At 41.7% G+C, this 26,356-nt stretch overlaps 1 protein-coding gene across 2 annotated transcripts in view; it reads right to left on the bottom strand.

The window, feature by feature from the left end:
* Positions 1–473: 473 nt before the first annotated feature.
* LOC130373965 (transportin-2-like) overlaps positions 474–26,356 on the bottom strand; it is a 28,063-nt gene continuing 2,180 nt past the window's right edge. Inside the window, exons 3-26 of one of the 2 annotated variants that reach the window (XM_056580585.1) lie at positions 26,058–26,133; positions 25,268–25,417; positions 22,560–22,666; positions 22,165–22,298; positions 21,843–21,924; positions 21,581–21,703; positions 17,380–17,498; positions 16,688–16,748; positions 15,923–16,097; positions 15,492–15,644; positions 13,878–14,103; positions 12,951–13,122; positions 12,658–12,744; positions 12,475–12,582; positions 10,634–10,792; positions 9,294–9,381; positions 8,544–8,642; positions 8,100–8,135; positions 7,455–7,550; positions 5,823–5,898; positions 5,319–5,418; positions 5,062–5,136; positions 4,060–4,210; positions 474–3,910 (exon numbers count right to left, since the gene is read on the bottom strand). In XM_056580585.1, the coding sequence (XP_056436560.1) occupies positions 4,103–4,210; positions 5,062–5,136; positions 5,319–5,418; positions 5,823–5,898; positions 7,455–7,550; positions 8,100–8,135; positions 8,544–8,642; positions 9,294–9,381; positions 10,634–10,792; positions 12,475–12,582; positions 12,658–12,744; positions 12,951–13,122; positions 13,878–14,103; positions 15,492–15,644; positions 15,923–16,097; positions 16,688–16,748; positions 17,380–17,498; positions 21,581–21,703; positions 21,843–21,924; positions 22,165–22,298; positions 22,560–22,666; positions 25,268–25,417; positions 26,058–26,133 (2,610 nt within the window). In that variant the 3' untranslated portion in view covers positions 474–3,910; positions 4,060–4,102. The remainder of the gene's footprint in view (positions 3,911–4,059; positions 4,211–5,061; positions 5,137–5,318; positions 5,419–5,822; positions 5,899–7,454; positions 7,551–8,099; positions 8,136–8,543; positions 8,643–9,293; positions 9,382–10,633; positions 10,793–12,474; positions 12,583–12,657; positions 12,745–12,950; positions 13,123–13,877; positions 14,104–15,491; positions 15,645–15,922; positions 16,098–16,687; positions 16,749–17,379; positions 17,499–21,580; positions 21,704–21,842; positions 21,925–22,164; positions 22,299–22,559; positions 22,667–25,267; positions 25,418–26,057; positions 26,134–26,356) is intronic. The other variant, XM_056580586.1, reaches the window with a different exon arrangement.

The raw sequence follows: 26,356 nt of genomic DNA on the forward strand, positions 1-26,356 counted from the left end.
ATGAAACCTGCTTAAAACACTCAGTTTACTAGCTAAATTCGATTAAACAATTAAATAGAATACAAATATAAAGTAAAAACAAGTGTTATCTAGCGATATCTGTATATCCGTTATCTGTATTATGTTTCAAGAACCCTTCTACGTCATTTGACGCGATCGCCCGTTTCGCGGGCAAAACATTTGTCATTTGACGCGATCGCCCGTTTCGCGGGCAAATTTTTTTATTGTTTCGATTAAACAATTAAATACAATACAAATATAAAGTAAAAACAATTGTTATCGCTATCTATCATAATACAGATAGCGATCCCCTATCTGTATTATGTTATTTCGTCGTTTGGAAACATGTTTTCTGCATCGCGTCGTCTGTTGCCGGGCAGGTTGTCAGGATGTAAACAAACGATGACGTAGGCCGGTACAATTTTCGCCCCCGGTACAATTTTAACGTGACAGCACCAACGCTGCTCGTCCATTCACGTGTGAAATGTCAAACATGTTCGGTTGTGAATGGTTGCAAGCTACTCCCGCCTCCCTAACAAGTATGACGTATGAAGTCTGCGCAGATCAGAACTAGCTCCCGGTTAGCATTAATAATAGTTAACTACACGTTAACTTTACCTATACTTACCATCTAAATAAACTGAGAAATAGACAAGAGTTCATTGACTAGAGGATTTTCTGTTTGAGTGTTTGCCGGTCAACCCAACACTAGGTGTTTTGATTTAGGGCCCGGAGCCTTCCCCTCCCTCCCTACCAATATTGAAACGGTTCGAAACAGCCTTCTTTGGCTTAGAAGGCTACAATATTTTCCACCATAAAGACTAGAACCAAATGCACCGAATCTGCAAGTTGTACACAGTTGTGTAGCGACCGAGCGTTGGATAACTTGCTTCATCGTATGACTTGTATTGAAAGACAAAACTCATTTATTCCCAGCTTGATAGAAAAACTTTTATTTTTCCCCAGTCACAAAAGAAATGTAGGAAGGGATACATCAGTTCACATCCCATCTGCACCAGTTTTTTTTTTTTTCTTACTGCTACTACCAATTCATTCGCCGTTTCACATTCTTCTCTAAAGTATCAGGCTCCACCTTCCCAATGGTTGTAGCATCATTGAGACAAAATTAAATGGTCCGCTATAAAACAACGAAAACAAAAAAAATTCTTTACATAAAAAGAATATTGCAAAAAAACTTTTAAAGTCTAAAACATTTGTGCAAGTCGGCACAAAAAGAAATTACCCAAATGAAACAAATAAAAAGGTGAAAAAAAAAGACTATCCATATAAAACTCAACGACTAAAACTCAACTTGTGGAAATCCATTACACTTTAGTTTGCTTATGCATAAAGTTTAGCATATGGCTACAAATCGAGGGTTTGTACCTCGTTTTTAGCCTCTATATCTGGCACCAACATCACTGAGAATTTGTGCAATAAACTGTTATAGCTGGGTGAACATCTTTCAGTGCCAAGTCAGCGAGAACAGTCACTCCAAACCATCAACATTTGCCAAGATCCCAATAGAAACCCCCTTTCTTGATAGAAGAAAGGGGGTAACTAAGAAGAAAGGGGGCAGCCTATGGAAAGCTTTTTATCCATAATGCTGTTTCATTTACGTTACAGATGTACTAAAATATAACTTTAAAAATAATGCTTACACTGACCTGATGTGCAAGAACACAAAAGAAAACCCTTAGAGTATCAAGTATTTACTGAAGTCCATATTAATTCAATGGCTAAGTTTTGCACCAGAAGTAACCTGACCCAGGGATCTGAGATGAGCAACTTGGTAGTGTAAACTAAGAGGTAAATGTTGATGGCTGGGGAGGCTGCATTAGACAGGCAGGGCTTATAACATATCAGCTAGGGGCTGGTGCAAGATAAGATTGAAGAAACCCTCCCTTGTCCACACAAGCGAAAGTCAAACGTTGAAAGGAACCCGATTAACTTGTCCAGAAGTGTCCTCTATTGCCATTGGACAAAACGTTTGGACTCCAATATAGAGCCCAACCCTTTCACCCACATACAAATGTTAGGGAGGATCATTAGGGTAGAGTCAACATTCCAGGCTTACCCTACACAGTATTACCGGGAGTGTGTGTATGGCAACTGGCAACCAGTCACGAGTTGTATCATATTTTTGAATCCAACACTCCAGCAGCGACTTTAATTGCAATAGACAAAGCTCTTTAAAAAGGAAGGTCCCTCCCTGGAAGGGACTGTTATATGATGTCTGACATGACAAACTCAATTCCACAACACTGTCTGGCAGGAAAACTTTGAAATCATAATACTGCAATTAAGATGTCCCATCCCACTAAAACCTATTTAACTTATTTATATAAAAAAAATGTGCTACCTTAAAGCTTGCCCTATGCACCGATACCTCAAGTCTACCCAATACATATTCAGATTCCTTAAATGATGATACCAGCATAATTATATTCATTCAGTGTCAAAATACCCCATGGAAACCAGAGGCGGTTATTTGTTTTTACCCTACTCACAAGTGTTGTCTAGGAAACCTTACATGAATCACTAATTTGAGTACTTTCCTCGAGGATAATGGGAATAACAAAATTACACAGGCCTTGTGCTTCACCAATATATAATTTGCTTACCTAGGCAAAAATTACATATAAAAGAAAATGCATACCTTAAGACAGGTACATTAATACTCAGCATACCTATGAGATCCTTACTTCTTATCAAAAAAAAAAGGAAAGTGCAAATACGTTCATGAGAAACAACTGATTTAACTTTTAAGCCCATGTTTCTTCACTGAAGTTCATTTAGTAAATACTCTAAAAAGAAAGGAGCAGTAGCAGCGAAAGTATTATCCTCTTGCCCAGTTTCTCTACCAGGGTTTACTTTTAAGCCAGTCTCCTGACTACCAGATCCAAGATAAACGCTTGCATAAGACCGCAAAACCTCTAATAAAAAGGCCTGCTAGGAACAGAACAGCCGTAAACCACCAGAGGCGATGGAAAACACCAGCTACCGCATTCCTCCTGGATCACCCTTAGAGAAACAACCAACTGTTGATTGAGCAATGACATCCCAATTTCTTTTAAAGGAAAGGACTTGTGTATGGTGGCTCAACATGTCTGATGCAACAGACATGTGTCCTACTACAGGGGAGAATACAATGATCTTGAAAAGAAGAAAAGGGGGCAAAATAAAATGGTCTGAAGTATACACTAGACAAGGGAACTCACCCTGTGTACTTCTTGTTGTTTGCATAAAATGGTACAAATTATTGTTGTACATATTCCCCAATACATTACTGCAAAAGAAAAAAACGTAATAGAAGTTATGCTTTTTTTTATACCCCGGCTAGCCTAGTGGTAATAAGAATTAGTAACATAAGGGTCCGAACCCCACAGTCTGATTATGTCTAACTAACGTGGATAGGGGCAGATGGCATGGTCATTTGCGTCACCTTTTGAAACCGGCGGAGCCCCTATGCTGATTACCGTAGAACCCGCTACCCCCCCACCCATTGTCTTATTAGAACTATCGACGCGATAAGGACCGGGAGGGCCAGCACTTGTGCTAGGTAACACCCCTAACCTCACCCTCCCTGGAACCCACCCACCCCGGCTCCCTGGAACCCTGGCGTGGTGTTATGGATTGTGAGTGTGAAAGATTTAGCCAGGTTGTGTTTTATCCCCCCAGAGGTATGCATGATTCCCCGCTTCTCCCCTCCCACCCACCCTCAGGACAGAGACACATGGCGCAGGGCTTGCGAGGAGGCCATCTGCAGAGTGGAGGATCGAGGACAGCTGCTGCAGCTCTCCTGGTCTGGCTCCATCTACCTCGCGCTCCAACCTCTCTCCCCCACCCTACCAGGGCAGTGCAATTACATAGATGGATGAGTTTCCCAGTAACCCTCCCCTAGATTAACCTGGGAAAAGACGAGGGGGAGAAAAAAAACAACAACAATTAGTGAGGAGACGTTGATCCATCATTACATTGGACACTGGCATTTATTTTCGTAACAGTTTTGATTGCCAATTTGATTATTAATTAAATGTTGTGCAGGTTGGTCTCTACCTAACAGGTCAGTTTTCCCGCGTGGACCCCGGGGCTTCAGGTGCTAGACTCCATAGCAGGCCGAGAGGCGCTCCTTCAGCAGAGGGGGGAACTGCTCTGAGAACTGCTGCCAGTTCTCCTCCCCTACTTGCTCCTTGAAGCCATGCAGGATCTGGAGAAAATAAAAACAGTTGAAAGCTAACCACCAGGACCAGAGTTTGGTCTCGTCTTGAGACAGTGTTGCTAGTGGACACTATAGTGGATCGTCAACGACAGAAGACTTAGTAAGCAACCCATTTGTAAAAAGAAAAAGAAAAAAGGCATTGTATTTCAAAGCTGTCATGTCCAAGGAGTACTTTCTGCTTAGGTCATCTATTTCAAAGCAGCTCTCAGCTCTAAAACTTTTACTACCAACAACAAAAAAGTGACTACCAACATTAAATTGAAGTTTGATAAAAAAAATAATAATAAAGTCCATTGAACAAGCCAATCATCATGTACCTGGCAGTCATTTAAGTGTAAAACGGGCAAAAATATAACCCAGGATCATTTTCGGTTTGAAGACCCATAAAATAAGCCCTCCAGACAGTTATTTTTGCTGGGAATAGAGTATAGAGCTTTCCTGCGAATGCCAGGAGCAATGCTACAGCCCAAATGGCTTCCATGTTATTGGCTAGGGACAGTGTGAATTCTTTGGCGCCTCCATTATATAATTTAAGGTAGTCGGTAATCGACTTGTGTTGACTACCTGGAGACAAGGACCTACCGGTAAGGCACAGACTTGGAAAACAGTCTTTTTTAATAAACTCCCGGTACGCCAACTAAGTTGTTGATGCTTCGTTTTATGTGTAGGAACCATAGTGATGCTACTGCAGAGGTTTGGTGCTATTTTGAGCAATATTAGTAGTTAAAAATAATTCGATTTGGAAGAGAAAAATACCCTAGGTTAAATTTGACGGAATTACACTTTCAAAGCCACACCAAGGTCAACACTTCTTCAGAACATTGGGAATAAACACTCACCTTATAAAACATTTCCCTCAGGTCATCTTTAGGACTGACCCAGGAAGCCACAGCATCACAGAAGAAAATAAAGTCCTGCACACAAAAAAACGTATTCATTACTTCTCTACATGCCGTTGGACCCTTATATTCGGACACCATGTGGGTGGTCTCAGAAAACAATTTCCACACAAATATTCAGATTTCGAATGTCTGTTTTGAGGTTCCTCATAGACTACCACAGATTCACAGCAGCTAGACTAAAACGGCTTGCTTACCTGCACTACGCCACCAGGGTTGACTCCGATCATGATGCAGATCCCCCGGAATGCAGAGTCTTTCTCCTCGTTGTCGCGGATGTTCCTCAGCGAGGTACACCTGGACGGATCAACCAGGCGCCAAGTCAAGTCAAGTGGATGAGGTTCACAACCAAATCTACAGACGCACACTGAGTATCTTAAATATCAATCTAGCCATCAAGTTTTTGCATATTGAATCTATCAAATTATTATTATTATTTCTTTTTTAAGCACCTACTTTGGAAAGGGTAACATTTGGTCTCAAATCGTTTCTAGAGCTCACTTTGAAACACTAGCCAAGTCCTTCAAGCAAAGCAAGACCCCGGAAAAGCGCACTTATACAACGCCCACTGCTCAATCAACAAGTGGGACATCTGGATCAGAAGTATTAGGAACAAAAAAGACTTGTATCCAGATAGCTATACTGGTTGGTAGTTTTATGTTTTTAATAAGATATTTTTATGGTCTAAAGCAGTCCCTCACCATGGTCTGATGAACTGCTGCAACTGCGGCGCCACCTCCTGGGGACAGACGTAACCCAGCCTTCCGATGGTTATGGCTGAGGATTAGAGCCAACACAGGCAGACTTGTGTTAGATCAAACACATGCATTGACTTTACTGGGTTGTGGCTGCAAGCACACTCAGACGCTTTAACTCCACAAGTGTTGATTCAGATTTCGAATGTCTGAAAAAAAGGCATCATCACTGGTGTGCAGTGAAGGAGTTACAAGGCCAGAATAAAGAGGAACCATCACACTGATATTTCTAGAATAGTAAAAGGTGTACTGCTTCATCTGACTCATAAAATTAAGGTCCACAACATAAACTCCTGACATCATTGGTCAAATCTTTCCTCATTTTGACAGTTGCAGGGCTCGACTTTTTGAAAAGACTTGTATGAAGCCAGTTTTTCCCCCTAAGATGACGTTGCAGCAGCGGAGGTGAAATGTATTTTTTTCCGCTCCCAAATTTTGTGTGCTCGCAAAGCGCACCCTGCCGGGAGGTTTCTATGGGTCTGCCGGCACCAGAAGGGTGTACATACAGTACATTTGTGCACAGTAATGAGCAGGGGATATATGGAGAGATTGAACACAATACAAGTATAATCTTTAAAAAATATATTTAACAAAGAATTTATTATATCAACAACCACCCTATACAGTAAAATCATATGCTACACAAATACTACAACAATCGAAAAGGTCTGTGCCTCCAACCAATGTATCTTCCCACTCCCTCCCCTGTCCCCATCACAAAGGTTGTAGTAGGACCATAAAGAGGCCATGCCTCTATTGAACAAGTTTTGGGGCTCTAGAGTCAATAATGGTGATGCTATTGAAATTGTAACCATTGTGGTCGTTTTCAGTTTTGCACTTTGCAGACGGTCCCTAAGCTCGCGGCTGAAAGCCGACAGCTCATAATAGCCAATGCAATTCCCTCTTCGCTAGAGGCGGCTCGTTTGGATGAACACAATGTTGTAGCTGGTTCTCTAGGTTACATCATTTAGCTAGAGGTGTCAATTGTGTCGCAACGATGTTTCACTGATTATCTATTGAACCGCAAACTAGGCAAATTTTTTTAGACCTTTACGGAAGTTCCTCACTGCTTACATGCTTTACTTACAGGTGTGTAATTGACCTGGATATGAAGCGTCCGTAGCGCAAAATAATATTTGTTTCTAAAGAGAAGACGGCACTCTCCTCTCGTTTATATGCTTTACTCAGGTGTGTGAATTGACCTTGATATGAAGCGTCCCTAGCGCAAAATAATATACCATTCGTTTTTTAAAGAGAGAGCTTATCTCTTTAATTGCTGTTTTTCTCTTCTCCGTTTATATGCTTTACTCACAAGTGTGTGAATTGACCTGGATATGCAATGCATATCCAGGTCAATTCACACAGAATGTTATATTATTTTGCGTAGCGCAAAATAATATAACATTCGTATTTTAAAGAGATAAGCTGAAGCTCTGTAGTTAAAAACATTTTTTTTAGAAAGGTGCATATAGGGGAAACACTGATGAAGCAGTACTTTTATCCGAAAATAGGATTGCGTGATGTTAAGTAATAGTTAGTTATTATACATAATAGTAGGCAATAGGCGAGTTTACATACCGGTATTTTCCAGAAGGGTTTTGGGAGTGTTGGGTCTGTTGATGATTTCCACCAGGTGTGGCAGTACCACGCTGACGTAGGGCTGCATTTCAGCACCTACACACACACACACACACACACTATTTTTAATGCCAGTAGGCCTGGAGTAAACATATGGGGAACGAAAAAAAACTAAATCTCATTCGGATGCAGCCCAAATATGAAGATAAATAAGTAGTCATCACAATTTTCATTATCCACCAAGATTAGCTAAGAAATTGAATGAATCAGAGTAAAGCTTTAATGGTTAATATCAACTCCCATCTTCTATCCAAAGGCAATAAAAACAAGTGACTGATTGAGCTAAATAAAAACAAAAAAATGTGAATAGCATTGATTAGAAATATCAAGATCGTCTCAGAATGTCTCATGTTTAATCAACAAGCTGGGAGAATCATCATCTCCAGACAGTGAACTTTGTGGCATAAATTTGTAACCAGATTAAATAAATAAAATGGTATACACAACTGAATAATGATTTGCTAGTTTTAAGGCACTGATCAGCTCAGTGGAAAAACCAGAAGCCAGTAATCTTGCAGAAATGGTCTCTCTGCCTAAACATTGGTAAACCAACCAAACATTGTCCTAGTCACACCCTAAGCTCACCTGATGACTCCCCTGTCTGCTCCTTGACATCACTTCCTGCAGGAATACCATACACACCATCACTAATCTAACATAAATAATCCATCACTGCTTAAGCGCACACACACACACACACACACACACCTCAAGTCAATTCTCAAATCCAGAATTCTTTAAAAATAAAGGGACCCATACTCCATTTACAAATTGAATGTGGACCCTAAAAGAGGGTTTGAATCATACAAAGCTTGCATCCACAAGACACGGATGCACACAGCAATCCACACAAAACCCAATGCAGCTGAAAAAAGGGCACAACGTCATACATTAGGCGAGGAGACAGCTAGGGGGTGGCGGCACAATGACAGCAACAAGGCCACAGCGTAGTTTCTGACTCTAGCAAGCTGCTGCATCTCCATTCCCAGGTAGTGAAATATCAGGGCAAGATTAAGAGTGCTCTCCTACCCATCTGCATGGAGATCTCTCCAATGGCCCAGGTAGCGTTGTTACACACAGAGATGAACTCCGGGTTCAGGTTCAGGCCAAGGATGGGCATGAACTCCGCTGTGGAGAGGACACACAAACACACACATGCGTTCATTCTCAATCTGAAACATTCCCGCTCAGGAAGGAGCACCTATCCAAGTGCAAGTTGTGCATAAGCAACTACCTTATGAATCCAATTAAGAAGCTGTTTCAGGGTTTCAACAGGTTAAATTTAAGAACTTCATGAATGCAATTTAAGACCCATTTATTTTAGTCTACATAAAATGTCTACAGTTAGTGGTGAATCTAACTGATTACCACATACTCACATGTCACACCTGCAGGAGCGCTAATGTATGTCTCAATTGTCAGAAAGTTGAAAACGTTGTGAAAATGACAAAATATTCCAACAATAGTAATGTGGCTTATCATTACACAATCAGGTGTATTAATGAAGAATTCCGGTATTTTGCACTTCGAACTCCCTTTCTGGGTTGTCTAGGATGAAACAGAGCATTTGACACCGAAATTGACTGTATACTTTTGGTCGTAGTCTTTTCGCTCAGTTCTAGCCCTACTGTTGAGATGGAGAACCGAGCGAAAAGACTAAAACCAAAACGTAAACAGCCCCCCTTTCCATTTCTGGTGGCACAGTAATAACAACGAGCATTGACACTTCCAACAGAAGGTTTTCTCGTGGTGTAGGACCTGCAGGAGCTCTAGACTCACCGATGCAGGGCTTCACATGAGGGAAGCAGGCCTTGGTCAGATCACCCAGGAGGGCGAATGAACTCTGTCTCACCTCAGGCATGCTGTCCTGCAACACACACACACACACACGTATATATAAACAATCCATAGCGACCACAGGGCTTCACAGAGCATATAACTCAATCATGATGTTCAGCATCCCGTATTATTAGGGCTGCAATGATACGCGTATCGAAACCGAAATCGCGACACTCAAAGCCACGAACCTGTCTCGCGGTGTGAGAAGGCTGAAGCGCGATATATGCCCTTTCTAACTCTCCGGTCAAATTGTCTGATTGAAATTTGCTAATAATTTGTCTAAATAATAGTCTGCTGACAGCGCCCCCTCTTATCGATGCCGTAAGTATGCGACGAGATGCCCTCTCTGTGATGACAGCTCTCCGTGGCTACGGAGGACTGAATTTCTCCACAGCCGTCGAAGTCCTCATGTGCGATATGAAGGACATTTATCCAGAGTGGGCCAAGCGCGAAAAAAATTGCCTGCGTGATCCCTGTCTCTATTGTTTTGTGTGATTTGACTGGCAGTTTGTCTGCTTATAGGTCGGCATGAAGCGGCCACCGATTATTGACCGGATGGGTACTTTATTCTACCGAACTCGTTCGCGTCTTCACTAGACACACACACTACCGCTCGCTCTCCTCGCTCGTCCACTCAGTCGCTGACGTCACTCACACACGCACACTGCCATTCTCACGCACACTATCATTCTCGCGCACACACATACGCTACTCGTAACACCATGCCTCGTTATTGCGACGTTCATGTTAGACGTGCATGTTTTTTCCCCCATCTATTGAAAGTTAGGCTATTAAACATGATGCATTCTATACGGCCTGATTATGTCATTATTTAAGCTACATAGCCTAATAAGAAGCGCTAATAGGATATTTGACTAAACCAACGAAACTAGTTGAGGGTTTTTGCCTACCTGCAAGCATCCTCCAACTGCAATCTTTGGTTATTTATTAATTAATTTAGCTATACTTTAATAGTATTCTTTCTGTTCAAATCTGATCAGTGTTCCAAATTATTTGTTATTAAATGTTACATTAAGTTAATTGGTATACAAGTGTTGTTTAAATAAAATGCTTTTTAAATTTAAAAAATCGTGGGATGTATCGAACCGTGGGTCAAAAATTGTGATACAAACCGAATCTTGAGTTGGTGTATCGTTACAGCCCTACGTATTATTGAATATGGATTAATCGGATCTGAAGAAGAACACATAAGAGGGGCTTTCATTCCATCCAGCACCGACTTAACAGCTTCTAAGCCCTCCGTAAAGGGCTCCTCCTACCTGCATGCACTGGAAGAGCAGGGTCATGATGTTGGAGCGGGACACCAGCTGGTCCACGTGGCCCCCCAGGCCCTCGGCCAGGCCGCTCAGCAGGTCCAGAGCCACGATCATGAAGTCCTTGTCTGGAGCCTCGTACTGGTCAGGGTGCTGGTTGTACATCTGGGACAAACAACATTGTCATTTGGTGATAATGTGTGAAGTCTTCATAATATTAATTAGGCGAGTGCTGCAAGCAGCGCTCAAAAAATATTATTACGTTTTATTCTCTTTTCTTTGTTATTCTCTACAAATTTTGGGACCATAAGATACTCTACTTTTAGAATATATTTTTTTCATAATTTAGATCAATTGGATGAAGGCAATCTAATCTGTCCAGCCGACACTTTAGACGTTGCAACTTGGTCAATTTCGTACTGTAAACCTTCATTCAAACTTTTACCAAGTAAAAAAACGTGTTTCTTCAAATATCTTTATTTTTTTAATTTAATTTATAACAAGGTCAATATTTAACCTAGAAACAGTGTTAATCTTAATTATTACACGGCTCTTATCAATGCTGTGGAACGCCTCGTTCACTTGCATGGGCCTTCCCGACTTCCGGGGGTGAATTATTTTTCAATAATGACAAGGAAAGTGAATTTTTTGCCGTCTTTCATAACACTCCGCAAGTAGTTCGATAACTTATCGACCCCAGAGTACTCGGTTGCAATGTCATCAATGTCTTTGGTGGACTATTTTTCTGCTGATTTCACTATGAATGCTGGTAAATAAATTGTAAAAAGACAGTTTAAAGTTATTTTTTCATTTTGTCAAGTAGCCGTGTAATAAGCCGGATAATACATAGAACGTCGCCGGCCATTATTGAAAATAAGCCCCTTCATGGCTTCGCATAGGTGTCGGTTCGCCCGGTCGGGGCTTATTTTTTTTACATTATCCCTTACAGTTACTTAAACAGTTACAGCATTTCCTGTTTCAATTCGCTAAAATAATTAATTGTTTGCAAATATGATTGTTATACATCAGGCTTGTGTATGTGGGAACCCTCGTTTATATGGCTGGAGACTAGGTGCTTCCTACATATCTGGTGTACTTCCAGTAGAAGCTAAATGCTAACATGCTTAAAAACAATATTTTTCATGTCATTCCATCTATGCAAACGATGTCATGAAAGCTGAGACTCCAAGGAGACCAACTTGTTAACTTCTCTCGATTAACTAGATGTAAATGAATAATAATATATATTGATCTGGACATTTTTGAAGTACAAATTTAAATACTTTGAAGACCTTTTCAAGACATCTAAATGGAAAAATTAAGAATATACCACGGCAAAAAAAAACAAAAAAAAAAACAGTTTAATGTAATAGGTTCATATATTGAGGTTCCAACACCGCCGGAGCACCGCTACCCACTGCCAAGGCACAGGGGAAAAGATTGTTTTCGCCTGTGTGGACAGAGGTGTTGCAGCCTTGCCTACATGTCCGCTTACCCAATAGGGTTTTGCAGTTTTACTTGGCCTCTCCCGCCAATCCTAAACTTTGCACAATGGTCACTCTCTCTCACCTTTGTTACCTTCACTACCCACATTGAAAAGGCTTCCCTATAACAATCTTTATCACCCATTGTCTCTAAATGTATTCCTGGTAACTTTACTGCCTGTACTTCCCATGATCATGATCTAATATTAAAATCAAATAGTTCGCTGGCTGACAAGTCCTAGTACTTGGGGAGATAAATATGTTCAGAGGTGCTACACGGGATAAAAAGTTTGAGAACAACTGCTCTATAGTGTACACTATAGTGATGTGATTCAGCAATTGTGTGCAAGTGCGTATTCTCACCATGGCCTGGGCTAGCGTCTTCTGGACTAGTGTGACACAGCGCTGGTAGACCGGCTCACAGTAAGGCAGGAAACCACTCTGCAGTGCGGTGGCCACCGAGGACAGACACTAATACAAAACAGGGTTAGTTTCAAGACACGATCAAACCCAGGTGTGACACATATTTGTGGGACTATTTTTTACCTCCAGCAATGGGAAGAGATCCTTATCTTCATCCTTCAGTTCATTCCACTTGCTGATGAGCGGAGGCATCAACTTCTGGATGTACTCCTGTGCAGAGGAACAAAAGGACTGACTTTAAATGTGATCCCATTGTTTATAAACAATCAACGGCTATGCAGCACTGATTTTACCCCTAAAATCTTTAATTTAATGAATTAAATTAAAACTGCCAACAAGGCAAAAAATGTCCTTTTGTCAATGGTCAATTAGTTCAGGTGTGTTAAAATGGATTTGAAAAGGAGGGAGACACTCACTGGCTGGTTGAGGTGGTGTCCAACGGAGTCAGCCAGGGTTCCTATGGCATCGTACAGGATGAGCAGATTCTTGTGTTGGTACTTTCCGAATGCAAAGACCAACGTGTCCAGGATGAAGCTGAGGTAGGGCACCAGCTCTGTGCACGCTTCTTCCTCCAGCGTGGCAAAAGCACTAATAATAAAAAAGAAAGGGGTTGGAAGAGTGATTCCATTTTGTCATGGGACCGAACGTCACACAAGCGTCTGAATGGGTTTCTTAATCAGCCAATTCATATGGGAACAAAATCTATCATTGGCTAAATAGGGATGTCCCGATCCAATCCACGGCTTCGGTATCAGGCCGATAATGTCTCAGTACGCTTGGTTGGATATCGGAGGGGAGAAAATAATCTGAACATAAGTAGCCATTTAGTCTTATGGGGCGTTTCCACCGAGCAGTGCAGTGCGGTTAGGTGATACCCATTATTCGGTACTACTCCGTTGGGGTACCATGCGGTCAGAAAGGGCGCCGAAAAGTTGTAGGTACACACGCCGTTGGTTGATTGGTCGACAGAACAGTCACTTCCGTGCGAAAGGCGGATAAAAACAAACAGTACCCGCAAGGTATTTCTAGACACGGCGAAAGCTTTGTTTATTAAAGAAAAAGTTGCCTCCTTCTCGGACGTTCTCCAAAAGTGGACGCAACACATTGATTATGAGTTACGTCCGTTTTCATTGAATTTATTAGCAGGCAACACTTTGTCGGGCTGCTATGATGTCACGTAGCTGCCGCATCCATCGCCATCCGGCTTAAACCCTGCCCCATCATAAGGGTAATGTCGGCGGTATTGCGAGCCGTAACCGAGCAGCATCCAAATGTACTACACCTAATCGTACCGGACCTAACTGCGTAGTCAAACCATGCCCCCCCCCCCCCCCTCCTCTCACCTGCAGGCAGCCTCCTGGACCCTCTTGTTCCCGTCCAGGATTCGCTTCAGCAGCTCCGTCATCAGGGGCTTCAGGTGGGAGTCCGGTGGCTGGGAGACCACCCAGTGAGCATAGCGGCTGAGTGTCCAGCAGGCAATGGAGCGCACCAGGGCCTTCTTGTCACACAGACACGCGATGAGGTGAGGGAGGAGCTCTGGCAGGTAGGGCACCATGCCTTGCATGCAGCCTAGAGACAGAGGCGTTACAGAGTAACCGGGGTCATGATACTTTTAATCTACACAGAACTCTTCGACATTCTACTTTGAATTAGGTTTGGAGATTAAAAAATTAAATCTTTTTCTTTCTTTTTTTTAAAGAAAGATGTCTTTTACTAAACAAAAAATACCCCAAAATATTGTCCATCGTTCGCGGTATCTTAAAATAACCTCTTTTTTTTTACTGTATAAATGGGGACCTGACTTTTTCCATGTAAAACATCACCTCTTCTGTGATCGCTTGCCTGCGGGGCAAGCGATCTATCCATCACACATCTAAGTGGACACACCCACTTGTGATGTCAGAAGAGGCTGATTTTCAAATTGGCTTATCACACTCACACCTGGTGGTATAATATGTCACCTGCAAGCTTGCATCTGCTTGGTGCTACACACAACTGTGGAATAGAAGAATCCCAAACATGGGATTGACATGGGTCGCCAGACACCCTCTCCTTCCCATAACTCACAAAATGCTAATGTCAACTCTTTATCTAAAAAAGCAGCAGGTTAAATTGCTCTTCAGTCCGTTGACTTTCACGCAAAGGGAATCTGGGAGGGAGTCCTAGCCGCAAAATAATTTAGAAAAGTTCTAAACATTTAATGCTCCGTAAGAAAGTAAAAGGCAAATCAATCATTCAACCCAGGAAAAAGATTTGAAAATAAAATAAATAATAATAATCACCCAGCCCTACTATTAAGTATTGGCCAGCTGTGTGACTGTTCCAAACGACTCCCAGGTACACAGGATAAAAGTACAAGGGCCAAATAAAACGGGGGAAAAAAGCTTACGTTTTTGGCCAGCGATCATATTGAGATGAGGTTTAAAAAAATCCACACCAGTTTAGCAGATGTTGCGGGTGAGCATTTAGCTGTGCTGCCATGTTTGACGGGCATTCAATAGAACAAAGACAAGAAAATATATTTGAAGAAAAACGCTACCAAGAAAAGCTGAAGGTTGATAAAAAAAAGAAAAAAAAAAGGGGCAACATAAATGATATGGTTTTAGGGTGCACCCTGGATCAGAATATAAGGAACATGAATTTTCATTGTATTTCAATGAGCTGGGTTTTTCATCATTTCCAGGGTAATTGAAAAAGGGTTATGGTTGCATGTTTAGGTCAACATTTACTATGAATAGCAACACTGGGAACCTATCCTATAAGCAGAACCTCATAAATACATTTACATACAGCAGCCATTCCACATGACTCAGTCAGCATACCCCTTGTTACCACCAGGGTTCCCAAAGGGTCACCATTAGGCCCTCAATTCATTCGCTCTTAATGTGTGTCGACTTCAATGGAGGGAGACAAATCTGGGGGTAGAAGGTGGTGGCCCAGGGCAAGGCTGGACTCACCCTCAGCGATGGCTCCGAGCACCAGGATGCCCGACTCCTTGATGACCCAGTCAGGGTGAAAAAGCAAGCCCTTGAGCAGGGGCAGCAGGTGCGGCAGCAGCTCGTCGCGAAACACGTTGGCCAACACGTCCAACGCCGCAGCAGAACACTTTCCTGCACGGACGGAAGACATTAACAAATGGAGACATTGACAAAAGAAAGGGCCTATATAGGTGGTTGTGGTGTACCCTGGATCAGAAAATAAGGAACATGAATTTTCATTGTATTTCAATGAGCTGGGTTTATCATCATTTCCAGGATCCTTAAATAAAACCACCAACAGCAATAGTGAAACTTCTGAGCAGGACCCATGAGCAGAACATCGTCCACCTCATGAAAACATTAAAAGTAACAAACAATCACCACCACCCCAAACAGATGTCCAGACTTACGCAGGTTCCAGTCGGACAGCGTGTCGTCATCATCGTCGTCGTCGTCGTCGTCTATGTCCTCTTGCTCCTCGCCGCCCCCCCCTTCGTGTTGGAGGGTGACAGTGCGAGACTTGTGGAAGCGCGGCTTGATGTCCTGCTCGCTGTCGGGCACAGCCTCGTCTTCCTCCACATCACCCTGCATAGAGCAGCAAAGAACCCTGTCATCAACCCACGGTGCCCTTCCAACAGCCACCCCCGTTGCTGGCCCTAGGGACTCTCCAATGGATTAAGGAGAGGAATTTACACTAAGATGCAAATATTTTGATTCGATGCATGTCCAAAATAAACGGACATTCTGATACGCATAAGGTAATGTCGACGTTAACCACACTTCAGCACAAAACACATTTTGATTTTAGATCAGAAATGTAGCGTATTATTTATCAAAGTATAAAATATTATATTTGACAGAGCAAGCAAAGCAACACTTTTTGCCAGATACGATAGAAAACATCCGGCAAAAAAACATCTGGCTCATGGAAATTTACATTTCCATGAGCTTTAAAAAAACAAAAAAAAAAACTTGTTTCAAAGGTGGCGAGAGTTGTCAGTTATTTACACTGAGAACACGTCGGGTGTCAGGAAAAGGGTGCAGACTTAAACAAGAAAGTATGAGCAGACAGACATAAGTCTCATGGTGAATAAGCTGTCATCACAGGCATGTGCGAAGGAGGGGGAACAGCACATGATCAATTTTCTATTAAAAGAGAGACTACACAAGCCCACCTTGAGGAGAATGATGTCTATCTCAGAGTACTTCATCCCATTCACCAGGATGGGAATCAGTCTGTAAGAGCGAGAAAAAAAAAAAATACACAAAAACACACGACAAACTCATAAACAAAGTAGCCCACTGTGTTAAGATGAACACGCTGATTTGATCCATCCAGATAGATAAAAGAGAGTAAATGGACATGGAGTGTATTTACGTGACAAACATTGTTCATGCCCAACAAGGATGTTTCTGAAAACACGGATAACACAAAAGGGCTTTGGAAAAACGTTGAACAAAAATGACAGCACAACAAGGTTGAAAACACACCCAGTGGTACGAGACATCCAGTGGACCATAAGATGTCGCAGTTTTTCAGATTAATGGATAAGAGGGTCGCCATACAGTGAGAGGTTTATGTTGGGCTGCTAATGACCGTCGTTTAATTGTCCATTCAACTATGGATTTTTTATTGATTGCTTCTCTTATAAAACGCAATCAAAACTTCCATTGTATTTCAATGAGCTTGTCATCCCCTCCAGGGTATCTAACTTTATAATAAAATGCTGATCAAAATATGACCCCACCTAGTGAACCATTTGATCAACTGATTATTGTGGAATACGTTAGACTAACACAACATATTAGTTCCTCTAGTGTGAGCGACCACTGCAGCCGGCCAGGGGGTATGTCCAAGGGGACTTACTGCACCAAGTGTCCAGAGAGCACGTCCTTACAGATGGGCTGCTCCGCCAGGGTCAGCCAGAATTCACAGGCCTCAAGAGCCACATTCTCATCGGGGTCCTGGGTCCGTTGAAGCATGTACTATAGAGGAATGGGTAGGAAACACCACGTTTGCGTTAGATCAACAGCCTTCAAAACAGCATGTTCTGGTCTGGTTTTGTCATTCGACAATAGGGCTCCAGACTAGGGGTGTGAACGGTTACAAAAAATTGTAAACAGTTACACAACCCCTTCTTCTTTTTCGTGTACACGGTAAACCGTTTTTTTTTTTTTATTAATTATTTTTTTTTTGTTTTTTTAAAGTGGACCGCAGTCACGCTATAGGAGGGTTATTTACAAACACGGCGATGCGCGAGCAGAATGGTCGCAAAAAATAAAATTTGATTGACCGGGTGCCATGGTTAACTCCGCGTTGTTCATTTGCAGTTGCGGTGTTAATTAGGATGCTGGGAAGGATTTCAAATTATAAATATGCACACTTTATGTTGAAAGTATGGACGGTCACGATTCCCATTGAAACAATGGCATGGTGATTTTTTTTTTTTTACGGTTTTTCGTTTACTGATTTTTCCTAAACGGTAACACGTGTACACGTGTACCCGTGCACACCCCTACTCCAGACTGTGACCAAATGGTCACATTTGCCGCGCATTAATAGCAGGTGTACTTGGCTGAGCACTGGGTGATGGTGTTGTAAACATTTGAATAGGATAACTACCCGACTGATCCGCAATGATCAGCTCTACATATCCACCAAGCTCACTTATACCCTTCCTCCCACCTCCCTCTCCGATTGCCTACAAGAAATAAAATCCTGCAACTTTCTCAAACTCAACAGCAATAAAACAGAAGTCCTCCTCATCGGCACCAAATCAACCCTCACAAAACCTGACAGCTTTGCCATCACTATCGACAACACCTCAGTCTCCCCCTCCCCTCAGGTTAAGAGTCTGGGTGTCATCCTCGACAGCACACTATCATTCCAAGCACACATCAATAACATCACCAGGTCTGCCTACTACCATCTACGCAATATCAACCGCCTCCGCCCATCCCTCACACCCCATAGCACAGCCATCCTTGTTCACACCCTGGTCACTTTCCACATCGATTACTGTAACTCCCTCCTCTTCGGTCTCCCCCTCAAGTCCATCCGCAAACTCCAACTGGTCCAGAACTCTGCCGCCCGCATCATCACCAGAACCCCCTCCAATAATCACATCACCCCTGTCCTTCAGCAGCTTCACTGGCTCCCGGTCAAAACCCGCATCCACTTCAAGATTCTGCTCCTCACCTTCAAGGCCCTCCACAAACTCACCCCTCCATACATCTGTGAACTCCTACACACCCACCCCTGCACTCTCCGGTCCTCCTCTTCCATTCAATTCACTGTGCCTCCCGCCCGCCTGGTTACCATGGGGTCCAGAGCCTTCAGCAGATCACCACCTGACATCCGTAATTCTGGACACTTTCCACTTTTAAGTCCGTCTCAAAACACATCTTTTTAAGCTGAAATATTCCATCTAACCCATTTCACCACACTTATGTAAATTGTTCAATGTATCTTGTTCTTGTGTTTTTTATGATTGTTGATTTTGTTTTTTGTTTTTAAACTGCCCTGTAACCTTGTGACCTTGGGTGCTTTGAAAGGCGCCCTCAAATAAAATGAATTATTATTATTAATAATGAAGTGCTTGCGTTTCTCGCTTTTTGTGTGGGAATCTAGTGCGATTTGACCCATTGTCCCCAACTGTATAATTTTATACAGTTGGCCTCCTTAATGCTGCCAGTTTTCTTCAACCACCCCTTATATATATATACACACCATCCTCCAATCACTTGTCGTCAAACAGTCATTTGCCCATAATGCAGGGCTCCAGACTAACTTTTTGCATTGGTTGCACTGGTGCGCCCACATTTTTTTAATCGTGTCGCCTTTAATGCCACAAGTTCATGTTTTTATCGCTTCTCATATGCATTAATATACTGGGTAAATATTTTAAAACAAGAATAAGGTGTAGGTAAATGCCAGTCTTTATTTGAAGCCTATTACATATTAGGGATGGGCATAATTAATCGATGCTCGATAATCGATCGTTAAGAAATGCGTCGATCAATTTATATTGTTATCGATCAAAAGGACGTTGTGTTGCATACTGTGAGTCTTGAAGCATTTAATTGAATATCACTATGTGGGAGAAATACCACCCTGCCGACTGGTGGAAAGTGAATGGAAGAAGGTTCCTGTCAAAGTTAGCGCGACAATACCTCTGCATCCCCGCAACTTCGGTCCCGTCAGAGCGGGTGTTTTCTGCTGCTGGACTGACAGTTACAAGGCTGCGTTCGCGTCTGACCCGCGAGCATGTTAACATGCTTATATTCCTAAATAAAAATATGTAGGCTGGAGTTATGCTATGGACAGTAGGGACAGTCACCACCGTATGTGAGTCGCTCTTTTTTTTTCTTAATGTGTTGTCTCTCGCTCCGCTTTTCTTTCGGCTTGGTGCCTCTTGGAGTCGTTACATTTTGCCAAAACTGTGATATTTTAGCCACAAGTTCAGCCTTATATATGTTCAATAAGGTATTGCTTTTAGATAGACTAGTTCATGCAATTGTTTGTAAATGGGTGGCTCTTCTTTTTGTTGCGAGTCTTTTCCGGGCGTCGGCTGCAGCCTATAGGCATTATATGTCGGCCTTTTTTCCCCCGTTTTTTCAAAACAGTTATACCGTTTAATGCCCACTTTTAGCCAACTGCCTTTGTTTGATTATTGTTGTCCGATAAGTTGGCTACTTATTGTAATTGGAATAGGCTACAGATTTAGTCTTGTTGAATAGTTTCCAAACCTGTAAGAGCGCCTGTAGGCGCATTGTTCGGACTTTACGAGCGCCGCATAGGCCTATAAACTATAATGCCTGTATTTATTATTTTAAAACTGTTAAACAGTTGTAGGTCTTCAAGTTAACTGTATTGTATTAATGTTGGCCCATACATTATTGTTGGAATAAAGATTTCATTGATAAAAACATGCTGCATTTTCTACCAACGGGAATTTCAATATAGCCTAGAAAAAAGTTAATGATTAATCGATAATTGATCGATAACTCTAGCGATGCTCGATCAAGGAAATTTCTTCAAATGCCCATCCCTATTACATATGTAAAAAAAGTAAGTGTTTAAAGTGCTACACTAAGCTGTAATTTAACAAACAAACATTTTAATCTAAATACATTTACATTACCAAATAGAAAGTGCGACTGTTTAAAGTGCTTCACTGAACTGAGACCTTACACATCATATCTCAAAGCCTTTTCTTCACACCTCTTTTGAAAGTTCAGGGCAAATATAATTGAATAACACCAAGACAAACACTCGCATAACACCATATGGCCACAGCTAGCGCTGAAAAACACGTGTTCTAATTGAAGGCAATTTACCTATTTCCTCAGAACCCTTCTTAGTCATAGATTGTAAACACTGTTTAGTGGCAAAATTGGGCCCAGACACTGGATAATGGTGGTTTGATGTGATGACTTTTTCAGACCATAACAAAAAGGTAGAACATACATAATTTGTGTAAAAAGAAAAGGGGAAGTTTGTTCTCAAGTTTTAGTCACAATGTGATATGGTTTGGACTGTTGGGATCGGTGGAGGCTCAGCTTTCATGTAATGTATAGTTTGTGCAGATCAAATGTCATGAAAAAGATCGCTATTGCTGTGCAAAATTATGAAACAAAATCTTGTTCTTGCATATGGGTATCCATGCCTAATTTGCCTCAAAGCATAAGTAGGCTACCTCTGAACAGCACTCCTACCATTTTCTTTCTCTACCTAAACCGTTAGCGGAGGCACTGCACTTGTAATGCTAGCTGTGTTGCCTAACTTTTAGCCAATACCGGGCAAACAGAGCATTGAGACTAGTGCCAAATTACTGAGAGACTCTTGAGTGAGGGACAGGAGGCGGGAGCTATGTTGGCGCTGTGTGCATGCCTAATAACTCGCCTTCCGAGAGAAGAGGGCGAGAAAGCACAGCTGGTATTTGAGCATAAGTACTGCAGAGAATGATGTAAAAAAAATTAACACTATAGGATTATGTGAAAAGCAGTCATGAGTCGGTATTTGTAGTCATTAAAACAAGGCAGTACCATATTAAGAGTGTGTTTACCTGGATGATGCTGAACATGTGGGGGATGAGGCGGTCGACACGGACCTCCAGCAGCATCACCAGTGCCCTGCAGACATTCTTCCTCACTTCAGAGTCTTCATCTGCTGCCAAGGCAAAGAGACTCTGAACGGACAGGCACAAACAAGAAAAAGGACAAATTGAGAAGGGATTTGTTGATTAGGAAAATGGGATATGAATGTTTTAGGTTCACTCCCATAATGGAGGTGGATACATGAAGAGCTTACCGGCCAGGTAAACTCACCTCTATGAAGGTGTCAATGTTATCCATCAAGGCCTGGGCTCGGCCAATGATGAACTGGTTTACACAGGCTATGGCATGGGACCTGCGATCGGAGAGAGAGAAGCATGCATTGAAGCATCACTACCATCTTCCTCCGCAGGGAGATGGACAAGAGGAAACCTAACACGAGATCAGGAGATGAAAGTGCCATAACCAATGCCTTCGGATCAGACAGTACAAGAAAACCTTTATTTCGAATCAGATGCGTTATATTTATGCATCTCATTCAGCACAACAGAGAATAGGAGTATTATTATGAATGCCTGAAGAAAAACCACTGGACCTGATCTTTGGACTGCAATGCTTGAAAAACTGAAGGAACTTTGGGATCATGATGTTCAGTGGTCTATTCAGGGCATCGCTGTCCAGCAACTCAGACGAGTCCTCGCAGATCTTCTGCAGTGCTCCAAAAGAGCCCTGTGAATGCACAAACACATGTCAGATAAAATACAGTACCAAACCTAAAAATTGCTTGTGGATGGGCCCTGGATCAGAATATAAGGAACATGAATTTTCATTGTATTTCAATGAGCTGGGTTTGTCATCATTTCCAGGGATTAAAGTACCAGTCTTTGGTGAATACCGTCCATCACCTAAATGTTAAGACTTTATCTAGTTCGTACTGCAACTGGCATTAAAAGTGTCAACTGGCATATCAAGAAAAGCAAGCGTTCAGACCTCGCATGTGTTATAGTCCTCAGAGTTCAGCAGGTTGCAGAGCTGTGGCAGCAGTTCAGGCCATGTCTGCAGGTCACCCTTGGAGGCAATGGTGGTGATAAGGATGCCTGGTAGAGGGAGACAGGGCAACAATGAGAAAGACTGAGATACACATCTGAGATTCAGTCTTCAGTAGAACCAAGGGTCAGGTTAATAGAACACAAGAGTTCCAGAATAGTCTAAAATAAATAAGTTGACCCACAGCTAGGGTCAGATTAATAATAAAAGCATATACGATTTTAATTTTATGCTGAATATTTATTCAAGTCTGTAAGCCCATTACTACGATTTAATACGGAAAGTTACTCAGTTCTGTGTGTGTAACGTCTGTAGTGAGAAGGCCTGTATGAGTAAAAATTTCAGTGTGGGGGGATTATACATTCCCTACAGCCATAATAGACAAAAGGTTCAGGCGGAGTACATTAACCAGAATGGACGATAAGTCTTAACTGCAGGGATGCAAACAAAAAAAAAAGCTTCCCAAGGTATGAAAAAATTATGATGGAGTAATATCCTATTAACATGAGAAGGCCTGTGCTATACGTTTCAATAAATAGGAAATTATATTTAGTAGAAGAAATTACTGCGTACAGCAGGTGATAGGCTGTGATGGAAAGGTCCTCGCGAAGAATAGCATTTTAAGACCACTCATATGATTTCATATTAATTGGTCAGCCTGAAGGCTGATTTTTACTACGCCGTTTAGTGCTGTATGTAGACACGGAGATAACCGCTCTACGTCCGCGTCCAATATCTTTCAACCATCTGTCGACACATCCATCTCGGACAACGGAGATTGACGGAGATAAGATTTGAACGTTTATTTACAACACTATTTACATGGTTACTAGCAGTGTTGGGCAAGTTACTTTAAAAAGGCTAATTAGTTAGTTACTAACATCTCCCGAAAAGTAACTTAAGTAGTTAATGAGTTACAAATTTAAAAGTAGTTGCTAATTATTTCTCCCAAAAAGTAACTAAAATCGTTACTCAATTACAAGTTATAAAAGTAGGCCAAAGTATACTACTCCGACTCCGTAACTACGGAGACTCCTCGAGCCATCGAAGTTCTCCATCGGGATGTTGGGTAACCCATGCAATTTGCCGCCCGATTGATCTTATATGATGACTACTAACCATGTAAATAGTGTTGTAAATAAACTTCCAAAGCTTTTCAAATCTTATTTGGTGTTTTATTGTTCCTTAATGTGCAAAGTAAAAAAAGGTATTAAGTAAATAAGTTGCAAAAGCGAAATTATGAATCCTAGTATGGCCAAACCAATATCCTGAAAAGACACACCCGCCTCTATTTCTGATTGGTCCGTCACACACGCCACCCCTGTCTTTGATTCTACCGTCAATGGATTAGACTACCGCACGTTTACTGGCTTGATATTAGCTGCTATGGTTAGGGGTTAGGGTTATTTTTCGAATGCTCACAGCGAGGGTACCGTAGAGTTCTAAAGCGTCCAGTTGAGTTGCATGCAACCCGGTCAATCACAGACAGAGTAGGGCGTGTCTTGACGTGACCATAGTATGATTCGTTAATATGCAACCAGGAAAAGTGATTCCGGGAAAAAAAATAGTTAGAGGACCAATTTCCGTCTCTGCAGTCTCCGTTGCGACGACGGATACAAATATGGGATCTACGACGACGTAGAGGGCTCTCCGGGTCATAATGTACATTTCACGATTCCCCTTGTTCCTTCGATTTCTTAGAGGGAAAAGTAATCAAATCCACTTCCATTTAAAGAAGGCCGTTTTTGGATTATTTGGGCTTGCCATTCCGGTTTCTTGTTGACTAACTTGGGTCGTTGTGGGTCTGTGCTTCTACGTTGTGTATGTATAATACCCGCCGAACTCTACCTCTGATTGGCTTACCGTGACATGTTACTCTACCTCAGCCATTCATTATCATTAATACAATTGTCTCGTTCCGACTAACCAAGGAAGAACAGTAGACATAGCCAGTTGGTCTGATGAAAAAACTGCTTCAATTATAGTAACGCAGCGATTTTTTTGTAAGCGACAGTAACGGCGTTATAATTATTGGTAGAGTAATCAATTCGATTATTCGCGCACCGATCGACACCCCCCAAAGAAAAAATCTTCGGATCTGCACTAACCACACAGGTCCTCCAAATTGATTTTAAAAAAGCGATTCACACCAAAAAGTGTGCCGTTTGCATGTCTATGACTTAAAATATCTAAAACGCCCTTTTTGTATATATTTTCATCAGAAACAACTCGTACGCAGACCCAAGTCATCAGAAGGTAAAACATACAAAATGTGCTTGTGGATTTATGTGGCCCTGGATCAGAATAATATAGAACAAGATTTTTCATTGTTTTTCCAGGGTACAAGGGTCTATTTTTTCTTTGTGCCAAAATTGAATGCTTAAAAGGTTACGATAAATGAGAAAAGTCTCAGCTATTCCAATGATCATGAAGTGTTCGAGTATTTAACATGTTTTGTTTGAGTTTCCTTCTCAATGGCATTACTTGTAAATGCTTAGTGTATGAAAGTGCCAACAAGAAACAAAGGGGTGAGGTTCTACTCAACAAGTGATATATAGCACATATAGGGTTTTGTAAGACTACGATACAATCCATCATCATTTTCAGTCAGTAACATGATTGTCGAGGTTAGAAAATAAAAAAGAACCCACCAATGGTAGCACGGATGAGAGGTGATGGGTCCCCAATGTTGGAGAGACATTCCTGCTTGATGAACTCTGCCACAGTGGGCGGAAAGTTCTGGTAGTGGGCCTTCACATTGTTCTTGAGTATCAGGCCGCTGAGCGACCGAGTGGGCTCATCTGAACATACAGAATGTTAGGAACATTAGGACTGGTCAAAGTCATAAGAGGTGCGAGTTAAACAAAGGCACTTCAACACTAACTATTAATGTAGCACTGAATGTTTGAGTAACAGTTGCACAGCTATTTTTGGAAATGCTAATACAAGTATACACATTATATATATATATATATATATATATACACACACACACACACACACATTACCTGGATCAGAATATAAGGAACAATATTTTTTTGCATTTCAATGAGCTGGGTTTGTCTTCAAGATTGCACTTATTTAATTGAATAAATAAGTAGAGCCAACTCTGTTGTGTGGCAATTACAGTTTCTATTCTATTTCCAGGAAAAAATTTAGCACAACACAATTACATTTTGACTGCATTAATTAAGTTGTTGTGAAGTTTTTTGTAAGAAAGTCCTAGAACCGCTGTTCAAAACCTGGCAGCTGCATAAAGCCTCTTCTGACATTACTAGTACACTATTCAGATGTAGCATTGTGATATAACAAATGTGCTACATTTCTCAACATCCTACAACCTGGGCACACACAGTGGGCCTATAGTAAAACACGTTGCCCAACCAAAATAACAGCATGCATGACATTTTGTGTATGCCGTTATATCAGACACTTACTCACCTTCAGTTTTAAGTCGTGTAAGGACAAAAATAAGATAGTTGTTGAAGTCTGGAAATTGGTTGAGCTGTTCAAGTTTCTGGTTTGGCGGTTAAGGACCAACGTTGAACAGAAATATTCAAAATACATTTATCTATTTAGCAGAGACTTTTATCCAACGAAAATGCTGATAATTTTTTTTGCCAGGAAGGAAGAAAATGGGCAATGCACGGCGCCCTAACAAACTAGCAGTGCTAAAAATGTGACGCATCAGCAAGATGTGTCGCATCAATTAAAGAAAACATCAAATGTATAATTTTTTA

Source organism: Gadus chalcogrammus, chromosome 2, assembly GCF_026213295.1.
Source record: "Gadus chalcogrammus isolate NIFS_2021 chromosome 2, NIFS_Gcha_1.0, whole genome shotgun sequence".
Taxonomy (NCBI): Eukaryota; Metazoa; Chordata; class Actinopteri; order Gadiformes; family Gadidae; genus Gadus; species Gadus chalcogrammus.